This window comes from Eretmochelys imbricata, chromosome 2, assembly GCF_965152235.1.
Source record: "Eretmochelys imbricata isolate rEreImb1 chromosome 2, rEreImb1.hap1, whole genome shotgun sequence".
In the NCBI taxonomy this organism is placed as follows: domain Eukaryota; kingdom Metazoa; phylum Chordata; order Testudines; family Cheloniidae; genus Eretmochelys; species Eretmochelys imbricata.
The window spans coordinates 242386710-242399997 of NC_135573.1; the positions used below are offsets into that span (position 1 = coordinate 242386710).

Below are 13288 nucleotides of genomic sequence, written 5' to 3' on the forward strand. Positions count from 1 at the left end.
CCATTATCCACCAGTGTAAATAAAAGTAGCCCTTATTGTGCTTTAACTTTTATAAAGGGACTGGATTGGCCCCTGGCAAACTCCAGGATTGGATGGGTGGAAAGTTGATGGAAAGCTACTTAAGTTCACAAGCTCCTCCTATCCCAAATGCACTGACTGCTGATCTGATCCAAGAGATTATTTAAAAACACACCAACATCCTAAATTAAAATATTGAGGGATCTGACCAAAGTTAGGAAATGCAGACTCAGCCCTCACTCTACTTCATAGGTTTCCAAACGGTGGGTGTTTTTCCAGTTGGTGGGGTGATGTTTTGTTACGAAGCCACCCTTTAAGGGCAGCAGCTAGAGCTGTGCTTTCAGGTGTCCACATGCCACTCCACTGAAGTCAAATGGAGTTACGTATATGTTCTTGAGGGCAGAATTTGGGCTGCATTTTTAGTCTTAACTCACAGCTTCCTGAATTTTTTTCAATCACATCAAATTATTAATTATCTTTCCTTTTTTTTTCCTCCTGTGGGTGGACATGTGTTCAGTAAGCAAGGTGCACTGTCCAGGGAATATTTAGTACTTTTTAACATCTCCTTTTTTAAAAAAAAGTTGCAATTTTAGATATGATCAAGCCATTTAAATCTAGGAATTTCTAATGCATCTGTCACCAATAGCTAAATTCTATATTGCCAAAGCAAAATACAGTTTGCAATATATGACATTTACCTTCATCCGAGCAAAAAAATTGTATTTTCTACCATATTCCTATTTTTCGGCTGCTTGCCACCTAGAATCATTTAAAATTCCACTAAGAGAAACACACAGTATAGCTGCAACCTGGTGTTTTCTCAACATGTGGGGCGTCTGATGCATCACAGTTGTCTTACAGAAGTTCGGAGCGGAAATTGTGAAACAACCAATTAACTTTTTTAAATGGAGCCTTTTAGGTCAGACTGATTAAAAGAAAATACTAGACTAGCATGTAACAATGAATCATTGACAGAACAAATTGCCAATAAATGGGAACAATAAAATCCCTCCTCCCTCTTTATTCCCCTGTTAGTTCTCGTGGCTCCTCAGGATGTCAGAACAAGTAGTTAGGTTGGTGGTTCTGCTTTGTCTTATGGTGTTTACCTCTGGCACCTGAGGGTTTGTTCAGAGCCAGGAGCTGAAAACTGACAAATAATATGAGGAAGTTATATTTTTCTTGTTCTCGGGTGTGAATTAGATCAGTTTGTCATATTTGCACACAACTAAAATTTGAACTGCCTGTGAAGACTTTCACGTTTAATTTCTGAATTTGACTTTCAAGTAAAGAGAAAATATAAATGCTTGACTGAGACCAAGAAAAATGCATAATATAATATGTTAAAATAAATTAAGTAACTTATAAATTGATGCAAAATGAAAAAAAATTGGAGCTTGGTATTTCAGTAGCTAACTGGGGAGACAGCCAAAACGTAATGGATTTAAAAGTAAAAATCACACAAGCCACTACAGGAGAAGTAATTCACATAACTTAGCAGCATTAGCAAAACCACTGATCTACAAATGCAGTAGATAATAGGCTGAAGGTCCATGGAGGAGTTCAGGCAGGGGTCTTACAAAAACTCGTTTATTAATGACCGACCTCTGTTTTACGTACCAGAGAATATCCAATCCTTCTAAGGCCTTATCTTGCATCTTTCAAGTCATTGAGAGTTTTGTCATTGACTTAAATGGGAGTAGGCCTTTAAATAGAAGGTACATTATGGAGTACAGGAGATGAGGGGTGAGAAGGAAGACAAAATTTTATGGAAATGTGAGTGACTTGATATATGGAGTATAAATGTTCCATTTTATCCACAATTTATCCACAGTGAAAAGTGGACACTGTCTGCTGAGCAAAATACTCCTAACTCAGTTTCTACAGTGTTTTTTACTACCATTGAATCCTGGAGAGCAAAATATGTTAATGATCATACTGGTTATCTGGGCTTTGTGCTGTTTTAAATTTATATAGCTCTGTGTGTGTGTGTGTGTGTGTGTGTAAAAAAATATATTTTTAATCCTAAATCCGATTCCAAGGCCATTAACTCTATATTTTGCTTTACAGTGTAGCTCTTGCAATATATTACCACATCAAAAACAGGTATGTAAACAATGAGTCTCACATTATAAAAAACGTTCAGTGTTTCTTTTTAATTTTTTTCCGTAGCCTGTAGCGTCTCCTACCCCTGGAATAAAGAGATTTCTCTATAGATCACACTGCTTTTCTGGGAATAAATTGAGAGTTTTAAAAAACAATATTATAATGATGACTAAGTGTGGTTCAAATTCGTTGTAGTTTTAGAAAACTTCGACTTCTGTTTAACAATTTTAGTTACACACACACACAATGGTCACTTACTAATAAAAAAATGTGAGTACAAATTACGACACACACATCTAAACTGTGTCCTGCTGTGGCTTCTGTTTTGCCCTTTGGTGAAGGTTGCTGTAGGAACCATTGGGTCAGTGAGTAGTTAAGAATTATCAATAGTGATGTGGCATGAAATAAAAACTAATATATTGGGCAATGGGAATGGCATTATAAATAAATTAGTAGCCTCAAGAACAAAATTATTCACCAAAGTAGGTGTGCCAATACCAGGTAATGTTTGTTTGGTTTTAGCTTGGGTGTGGTAATTAAAAGGTGACGATTAGGAAAAGGATGAGAGAGAGATCTAGAAATTAACTATTCACTTAAACTGTTAAAGAGTTTAATTTTGTAAGTTGACTTTTTTTTTAACAATTCTGTTTTCTGAGAGCGCCCTTTAAATAATCTTTCCTGAAATTGTCAGAAGGGGTTTTCAGCTTCCCTATTGATGATTGATTTTAAACAGGTCTTTTCATTAGCAGAGGAAATGACTTAGGCTCCAGTCCAGCAAAACACTTAAACATGTGCTTACATTCAACCATGTGAATAATCTTGTTGACTTCAATGAGCCTACTCACCTGCTTAATGATAAGGATGTACCTAAGTGGCTGGGTGGGTCAGGGCCTCACTTAGTGTGGCCCAATTTTGCATTGAAGCCAGACTCTGTTTGCACAGGTCTGAGGGTCTGCACTAGCAGGTACTTGTGCAGCCTCTACAGGGAAACACTTAAACTAACTTTTTATAAAAGTGCTATAAAGGCCTGATCCAAAACCCATCAAAAGTCCATCAAAGGACTCCATAGATTGCAATGGGCTTTGGATTGGGACCTAGAAGTGCAAAGTAAACAAACTGGAAAAAATAGATGGAGAGTGGAAATTTTAGCTAACTTCTTTCAGTTTATAGTAATCTGAAGCTATTCAGAGTCCCCCAGTCTTCAATGAGATTGTAGCTCTTAACTATAGTAGGTAACAAGATGAGCATGGGTAAAAGTGTTTACAGGATTGGGGCCTGAGGATCATGTCATGAATGTGATACTTGTAACATTCACCCTTCTTGGTGAGGGTTAGGTGAGTAAATGGAGATGGTTGCCTAGGATCACTTTTTTTAAAGTGACACAACCAAACTAAAATATTTTCTGCTTTTGTTTTGATTTTGTACCTAAAGGGTGTCAGTGTCAATAATCTGAGATCTATGTGCACTGAATGTTTTCCTGTTGGAAAGCTTGTTTGCTTCTTTCACTCTTCTAACTGAGAGGTGAATTTATCAAGAAAGAACTGCACTGTCTTCTGTAGCTGTGCATTGATACACAACATGTTGTAAATGCGCCCTCTGCTGTACTCTTCAGAAACCGTTCTAGAAATGAAGCTCTTGAAATCTCTATTACATTTTCTTAAAGAATAGACATGAAGTGACTGTCTGTGACTCAAGATTAAAGGGACAATTTGAGGACAGCACTCTGTTGTTCATGCTACTGTAACAGTAATAATTTTTTAAAAGTTCAGTTTCCCAGCTACACAACCAAAAGTGAAGCATCAGTGTATATAGGATTTATCAATACTTGCCATGGTTGTTGGGGTTTTACAAGCACAGTCCTGCTCCCATAGAAGTCAATACTGGATAAATTGGTGAGAGTCCAGCGAAGGGCAACAAAAATGATTAGGGGTCTAGAACACATGACTTATGAGGAGAGGCTGAGGGAGCTGGGATTGTTTAGCCTGCAGAAGAGAAGAATGGAGGGGGATTTGATAGCTGCTTTCAACTACCTGAAAGGGGGTTCCAAAGAGGATGGCTCTAGACTGTTCTCAATGGTAGCAGATGACAGAACGAGGAGTAATGGTCTCAAGTTGCAGTGGGGGAGGTTTAGATTGGATATTAGGAAAAACTTTTTCACTAAGAGGGTGGTGAAACACTGGAATGCATTACCTAGGGAGGTGGTAGAATCTCCTTCCTTAGAGGTTTTTAAGGTCAGGCTTGACAAAGCCCTGGCTGGGATGATTTAACTGGGAATTGGTCCTGCTTCGAGCAGGGGGTTGGACTAGATGACCTTCAGGGGTCCCTTCCAACCCTGATATTCTATGATTCTATGAATACGAGTCTGACTGTAATGGGAATTGAATCCAGACCCCTGCTTTGCAACTGGATAACCTCCATGAATTTAAGCCCATCAATGGCTATTAGCCAGGATGGGTAAGGAATGGTGTCCCTAGCCTCTGTTTGTCAGAGGGTGGAGATGGATGGTGGGAGAGAGATCACTTGATCATTACCTGTTAGGTTCACTCCCTCTGGGGCACCTGGCATTGGCCACCGTCGGTAGACAGGATACTGGGCTGGATGGACCTTTGGTCTGACCCAGTATGGCCATTCGTATGTTCTTAAGAAACAATTTAAGAAATATTTCATTCATTCTTTTTCTGTCCAGCACACCAGATTTACTCAAAACTAGATTACTTTCTAACTTCCCGAACTCTAACCAGGTATTACAATCACATTTTCAAGAGAAACTATTGATAGATCAGACCAATCCTCGCTAAGTTTTCCCATAGTTAACCCAACTCTCTGACTGTATTGTTGTAATTGTCATCCCGTCTTCCCCCAATTCCTTTTCCTCATTGTTTGTTGTTCTCTTTTGCATCTTTCATTCTACTTAGATTTTTAGCTCTATCAAGCAGGGACCATGTCTGTCTTGTTTGTGAAATGCCTAACATGCTTTTGGGTGCTCAGAAAGCAAAACAATAACAAAACACTTCAGATTAGATAGAAAATACTTCACTCCCAAGAGACAAAAATACCAAATGTTATTTTCAGTGAAGAAAATAAATGCTTATCATATCTCATTCTTCTGTTTAACAAAGTATTGACGGCCAAGCAAATGCTTTCTCGGTGGGCTGCAGCTAAAGCACGGAGGAAGGAGAAAGAGAGAATCCTTTTCTCTTTCCTTTGTAAAGCGCCAGAATTGTAATACCCTTCCTCACCACTGATTCTAGTGGACTATATGTAGAGTAAGGTGATACCCTTACTCTCACACAGTATAAGAATGTGGCCCAAAGTATATATCTTCTTAGCTGATGAGGAACTCTTTGCTGCAGGCTAACTTCAGTTACAGTAGGCTGAGATGTTCATCCCATTTTAAGAAAATGTTTATTTCGTGCATTAGAAGGTTGCAAAGCAGAAACCTTAAATTTTCAGGTGCTGGGGCTTAAACCTATGTTGGGCACCAGTTAAATATATTTTGTGATCCCAGATCCCCACGGAACATCCAAGCTGTAACTTCCCTGAATGCACACAGTTCAGTACAGATAGAAAGTACATTCAGCAGTCTCTGTTCAGGAGAAGCCCGTGACCAGAATAACAAGGATGCATCGAATAAAGATTAAACTGTAATTAGAAATCCACATAGAGCAAAGTCCTGAGTTTTGACCGCTGCTGTTGGTACAACCTTTTTTCTGATCATTAATATTTATTCCAAAATTACACAAACTTCTTAACTTAAATAAACCAAATATTGTTATTAATGTCTGTGGAGTTGCATCTAGTGTCTTGCTGTTCTTCAGTAGATGGGATTTGATTGTAATACCAAAGTTTAACTGTCTTACAACCAAGATGGTCAGCACAAATAGTGCTAAAATTAATGATGACTTGTTTTAGTTTGTGAAAGACATGCACAGTCTTATGCTGGCAGTGAAATTACAGTGTTTCTCTCTCTTTTCAGGGACACAGACGGAAGGATGCTCTTAGATATTTTTGATGAAAACCTTCACCCCCTTTCGGTAAACTCATCTACCTCTTCTTGTCTTTCATGAGACAGTTTGCTGCCTTGCCCTGTGCTTATGTGTTTGACTCAGTCACCTGTTTGAAAATATTTCTTCCCCAGAAATCCGAAGTGCCACCAGACTATGACAAACACGACCCAGAGCAGAAACAGATTTACCGCTTTGTTCGGACGTTATTCAGTGCTGCTCAACTGACTGCTGAATGTGCCATTGTCACCCTGGTAAGTGTCTGTGAAATTACATCAATCATTCAACAGATCCACCATTGTTCCTTGAGCTTGTTTCTGTGCAGCTGTACAGAGCTGGACGTTGTTAGGGAGTTTGTTCTCATCACAGTTTTTGTGGAGATGAAGGAAGTTATTTGAGTTATTTTCTTGGAGAATACATTATTGAAGTTATTACTGAAGTTTTACAGTCATCTATATAGCATGTGTCACGGTCAGGTTTATATCTTGCTCCCACAGCGTGATAACATTACTGGCCACCAGGCAATATAATACTCAGGTGGGGTAAGTGTCTTGGCCATGTGGGAATTTTAGATACTGAAACCATTCCACTTTGGTTAGGTTTACTGTGTATCATTATAGCTTCCAGCAAAGACTCTTTGACAACTGTCAGTAGCTTAATGGCATTAGTAAGAGTTATGGATGCACAAGGGCTGCATGAGTGACTGGAGCATGTTGGTGGCTGCTGTTTTTACTTGTCGTGTACATGACTTTGAGGGGCATGTCTGATCAGTGAACAATTGAATAGCTAAGGATGAAGTTTATCTACCTAAAAATAGAGTGCTAAAGATGAAGGGCCAGATCCGCAGCTGGTTTAAATAGGCATAACTCCATTGATTTCATGGGCTAATGGAGGTAGTCCGATTTCCGCCAGCTGAGAATCTGGCCTGAAATTTCTATCCTACTGACCCTGGTGAGTCTCTTCAGGTTTCAGGCACAGTTTTTGCTACATTCTTGGTGTAGGGTTTAAAAAACCAGACATGCTGGTTATTTTCACCTCTTCAGAGTGAGTTTGTAGGACAGTTTTTACCAGGTTTATTTTTGGGGGATAGGAGGTGAAATTGGAGAGGCAGAGCCTTGACATTTGACCCCATTCTTCCTCTTTGACAGTCCCTGAAGCGTTGTATCTCTTAAGCCCTCCCTCTCTTTGATAGAGAATAGCCAGTGGGTCTGGCTCCCTCCAGCGTCTGTCAGTACCACTCATGCTGGTCAGTAGGAGACATGAATATGGGAAGAGTCGTGCAAGGTTCGCCCCCTAAAGCCCTTGCTGTTCTGGGATGGGTATTGGAGTGTGCTCCTAGTCAACTGCTTGGCCCAGCCACTATCCATAGTTTTATACAATGAGATTATTGCTCTGTCTCATGCAGAAATAGCACTTAATTTAAAGAGCTTACTATCAAATACAGTGGAACACTCTTACAGAAACTCCTGTTATCCAAATTTACATTCTGTGAGCCGTTGTGAAAGAGATCCCTCGTTCTAGTTGAAAAGACAGGCTTTTATTATGCATAGCAATAATGTAGCGACTGGTTCGCATCAGGCTGTCACACCACTGCTCCGTGTTTCCATAGGAATCTTGTTAATGTGGTCACCTTTGAGGAGAAAACAGTCCTCCATTCCTGTTGTAGAGAAATCGTTAAAAATAAAACCCCACAGCTAACTGATTGGATTTTCATCAGCAGTTAAACATGCCGTTTGAATTAATTGACTATTCTTTTGTCTTAATTAACGAGCATCCCTCGTGATTGGAAGCTGAGACCTAAACTCAAGTGACTTGGGTTCTCTTCCTGGCTGTGCCACTCACGAGTTGTAGGAGCTTCGGCAAGACACTCGTGGCCTGATGTTCTGAGGTGCAGAACACCCGCAGCTTCCAGTGACCTCAATGGGAGTCGCACATGCTCGGCACTTTTCCAGATCAGGCCGTTAATCTGCCGTTACTCCCGTAGCACTGTCTGTAAATACCCACCTCTGTAACGTGCTTCCAAACCTTCTTTTAGAAGTATGACACAGTAGTATTTTTAATACCACGTTATTCATTAGCTACATATTCTCCCTTCATCTCTGATTTCCGTTTCCTCATATGTCACCATTGCCATCAGTGGGGACCTAGAAATGGATCTCTCTGACTGCATGGAAAGTAATCTGCTTTTCTTTTCTTTTTTAAACCCTCCTAAGTTGGCTTTGCTGACACATTACAAACTTTAGCCAAAATCTGCCAAGTGCTTTGAGTTTTGAGAAGTTGACTATGGGTAGAAACCAGCCTCCCCTGCACAAGCCTGTGTTTCATTGCAGTCCGATGTGGGAACAGACTACAATCTGATCTGCCATCTGCCACTCATTCCTTCTCGGGGGCCTGCCCACACTCAGGCATGCAGCATGTCTCCGGGAAAGCAAATCACAATGCCTCTTAAGTAAGAGACTTGAATTATTGGGTTTTTTCCAGTCCCTCTTTAATATATCAATATATTATTAAAATATTAACAAAGATCAAAGTATGTTGGGTGTCTTGAGGTGAATGCACTGCTTCCCCCTTGGCATGCAGGCATATCCTGGCGATGCTGCCTGAGAAGCATGGACAGCAGCAATGGCGGGTTAGATTGTAGTCTGTACACCTGGTGAAAGAACTGAGTGAAATGAACCCCCATCCTGTGTCGTAAAAGCTGCTTTCCGGAAAAAAAACCCCACAAAACGAAACTCCATTGTAATGTTCCAGGTCAGAGGTGGGCAAACTTTTTGGCCCGAGAGCCACATCTGGGTATGGAAACTGTATGGCAGGCCATGAATGCTCATGAAATTGGGGATTGGGGTGAGGGAGGGAGTGAAGGCTCCGGCTGCAGGTGCGAGCTCTTTGGTGGGTCCAGAATTGAGGAGTTCAGTGTGCAGGAAGGGGCTCCAGGCTGGGGCACGGGGGGTTGGGGGGAGTGAGGGCTCTGGCTGGGGTCGTGTGCTCTGGGGATAAGGGTTTGGGGTGCAGGAGGGTGCTCCTGGCTGGGACCAAGGGGTTTGGAGGGCAAGAGGGGGATCAGGGCTGGGGCAGGGGGTTGGGGCATGGGAAGGAGTCAGAGGTGCAGGCTCAAGTAGTTCCCACAAGCTGCGGCGTGTCCCCCTGCTCCAGCTCCTATGCGGAGGCGCAGCCAGACAGCAATGCATGCTGCCCTGTCTGCAGGTGCCGCCCCTACAGCTCCCACTGGCTGTGGTTCCTGGCCAAGAGGAGCTGTGGGGGCAGCACTTGGGGAGGGGACAGCACGCGGAGCCTCTTGGCTGCCCCTATGTGTAGGAGCTGGAGGGGGGACATGCTGCTGCTTCTTCTTCCAGGAGCTGCACGGAGCTGGGCAAACCCGCGACCCCTCTCCCCAACTGGAGCGCCGGAGCGGGGCAAGCCCTGGACCCTGCTCCCTGGTAGGTTCTCAAGGGCCGGATGAAAATGTCTGAAGGGCCGCATGCAGCCCCTGGACCGTAGTTTGCCTACCCCTGCTCCAAGTGCTTAATTAAAACATTTCAATTAAAGCCTTTAATATTACAGCAAAACAATTTATAATTAAACAAAAAGATTTAATTTCCACAAAGCCCTCCAAAGCTGCGAAGAGATTTCTTGTACTGATAGGTGAGGAAATTAATATCTGAGGTTGAGACAATTAAAATACTAATTTGCATTATTTATTTTCAGAATAACACCACACAAACAACAATAATCGAAAGAATAAATTTTATTGCTGATTAAAACTCATTTAAATAACATTTTCTGTCTTGGTGAATAGCTGGCTTGTGCTCAAGCTGTGACCTGGCTTTATGGAAGGAATACTGCGTAAATGTTCTCTTCCCTCTCTAGGAGGTACTTCCATCCTTGCTGAAGCCTAGCGATTGTCATCATTTTCCACCAAGCATATCTGCAACACTGTTCTCAAGGTTCTGTGTTGCTGGTTGGGTGGTAGTGGCACGATCTAGTAAGGTCATTGTTTAATTGGCTAGCTCAATATAAGTGCTCAGTATTAATATTATCCATAACTCAAGGAAAAGGTGTCTTCACTAGTTATTTGTTGTCACTTTGTCCTACAAACACATAAGCAGTCTGATCACTAGAATTGGGGAGGAAGGATGGTCTATTGGACATCAGTTCTGTGCTCTGCCACAGACTTCCTGTGTCACCTTGGGCAAATCACTTAATCTCTCTGTGCCTCAGTTCCCTATCTGTAAAATGGTGGTGATAGCACTTCGCTGCCTTTCAGGGCTGTAGTGAGGATAAATACATAAATGATTGTGAGATGCTCAGATAATATGGTAATAGGGGCCAGATGAGTACCTAAAAGAGCCTAAATTATTTTTTTAAATTTAGATGAATATAGATACAAGAAGATATTTTTTGGTGCCTGGATCACATTCAGCATTTGTACCACGTTCATCTCCACAGTATGCCACAGCGATGAGAGTATTGTAATTACATAAGAGAGTCTACGTTTGCCATATGAATTTAACTAATCCAACCAAATGTTCCCAAGTTCTCCTTATCCTGGAAACAGTCAGGTTTCCAACAGTAGAATAAAGAGAGCACTGCAGAACTGTAAAGAGAAAGTTCATCCCACCTGCAGTATTTCCTCAGAAGGAGAGTCTAATGCTTAGGGATTTACTTTGTCTCTCTATCAGGTATTCCTCCAGGACAGTTTCATTATAATTATAGGATCTCACATGTGTGTGTGTACACACGCCTATGTGTAGAGCAAAAAAACTTGCCCTCCCTTTACTGCATTTACATCGCGTATTCTGACTTTTAACTGCTAGTGAAAATTTGTTTAATCTAAAAACATTTGTTTGACTTGCTAAATTGATGTATGGAGGAGAAGGCTGTTTTTCTTTCTGTTTATTGATTTTGCTGGGTGTCTGGAAACCATTTTCACCAGATAGGAGGGGATTTTCTTGAGAATAGAAAGGTGTCCTTTATGGAACGGAAAGCCACATTGTCCATAGTGTGACAGCTCATTGTGAATCACGAAGGAGGTAGCAGAGCTAAGAGGAAGGGGAGGAATGGGCACTAAGTTAGTGAAATATGTCCCTCCACCATATTCTTTAATCTGTCCTAGTGACATGAATTCTGCAGCTATCACAGCCCTATTGAATATCTGACAAACTCAAGATATGAAAACCCTTCCACGTGCTGGCCACCATTCCTCTTGCTAGTGACAATCTTATAAAAGCTATCCTGAATGCTTATTTAATAAAATCTTGTCATTTAAAAAAAGTAAATTGCCACAATGGTATTCTTTATCTTTTGTTTAAGTTTGATACCCTATTGTGTCCAAAGATTCATGTGGCAGCATTAGGTTATTATCTGACATAAAATCTGCTCCATATTATATATCAATACTAAATTCACTGTCTAGGAAATTTAAAATCACTACCTCCCATTTCTTTTTTGGGCAGTGAGACAAAGCCAAAAAATTCCTGTTAGGCTCAGTTCTCTATTTTCCATACAATGTCACATACCTAGTGGTGATTTAAGAAAAAAACAAAACAAAACCCAAAACCTGCTGATCTGCAGTAATGACTACAAATGCTTTTCTTTGGAGCTGTGCACTTTCCTAACTAGTAGCATCTGTGACCATGCATAATTACCCAAGAAAACAAAATGGAACTGTGTTGACTTCTGCTTCAGTAGAAATATTGCAAAGAAGCAAAATTTAAGAGAATGGGGGGAATCTGTTTTGGGGGTTTTTTTCCAAAGGAAAAAGTACAAATTCACTCAGGGAATGTGGTTTTATTTTTAGACTTCTGCGTTAATGATCTTGATCTTCCATTCCTTGTGAACCCAGAACTTCCACTTAAGTCAGGGGGAATCCTGGCTGTGTTAGGAAGGAACAGTGAGGCCCAGTGTACAAGGAGAGTGGAAAATAAATATCCTATAATAGTCTGAGTGTCTTTTAGCTGCATCTTTCTTTCCAGGAGAAACTGGATGAAATTTTGAGGCAGAATCAGAGGTTATGAGCACTGGAGTTTCTCCTGATTCACCTAAGGTTTGATGTTAAATATCTGGTGTTTGTTGTTGTTATTAATAATAATAGTTTTTATTTTTGGCCACCTTTTTCAGAGATTTTTGGAGCTAACTACTTCACTACTTTTCACATTTGGTCTCTTTTCAAAGTTGGACAAGCAGAAGCAGTATCATGCCAGGATATCCTCTTCTACAAAATGGATGGCACCAGGTCTGTCTGGAACATGTTAGGTGCCCAGCTGAGCAAGTGCAAAGCATGAAGTTGTTTTTGGAGAGAGTCAGCAGGGAGTTGGCTAATCTCTTAGAACAGAAGCTTGTGGCAGTTCAGTGGCTGCATTCGAGCCAATAAGCATCTTTCAGTGCCTAGCACAAGTTACCTTAGTGCCAGTGTACATACAATAATCTTTCCATGCAAATCCCTTTTCAGTTTCAGACATTGGGATGCACCAAACTTTTGTACTTGTGAAGAAACAGATGTATTTATTCCTTTTTACTTTGTTGATGTATGTTGGAATGGAAACTGTGCCTTCATGTGTTATGTGGGGGATGATAACATTTAGGCCCCAGTCTCACAACTGACAGTGTGTGGGCAGATTACCGTGCTCACAGGGACCACCACTGGAGCAGATTGGGGTCCATAGAGGCACAACTGCATGCTACCAGCTGCAGGACTGGAACCTTAAACAGCATAGGCTGGACTCTCTTTACCAATGTAAATTCAGTGATTCCTCTAAAATCAATGAAGTTTTGCTAGTAAAATTCAGATCAGAATCTGACCCACAGTACTGAAAAAACGTCATGAGAAAAGGCTCTGTTTCTACCTTTATGATGCTAAGTCCTTCATTTTTCCTTCTCTGCTCAGGTTGATGGCTGATGAGAAATGAAGTTTGTTTGGCGGAGGTCTTGCTCCTACTGCTGGTATTTTGTCTGAGAATTTTATAACATTCTGATAATGCCAGCTGATTTCCATCAGCTCAGTCAGCCATAGGTTGGCTGCCCACTTGCTCCTTTGTGCTTTCTCTCTCTCTCTCCCCAGAAACATTCAAGAATGGCTGACTTTTGTATTAGAAATATGTAATTATTAATTCTGTCATCTGCTACTCTGTTATCTTTTTAAGGTGAGATAGTTAATCAGGGATTTC

The 13288-nt window shown here is 41.0% G+C and overlaps 1 protein-coding gene across 4 annotated transcripts in view; it reads left to right on the forward strand.

Moving 5' to 3' along the window:
- Positions 1-13288, forward strand: part of CCNY (cyclin Y) — a 224634-nt gene that overhangs the window by 168197 nt on the left and 43149 nt on the right. For all 4 annotated transcript variants that reach the window (XM_077808317.1, XM_077808318.1, XM_077808319.1 and 1 more), the window contains 3 exons: positions 2086-2121; positions 6098-6155; positions 6260-6379. In XM_077808317.1, coding sequence (XP_077664443.1) covers positions 2086-2121; positions 6098-6155; positions 6260-6379 — 214 coding nt within the window. The remainder of the gene's footprint in view (positions 1-2085; positions 2122-6097; positions 6156-6259; positions 6380-13288) is intronic.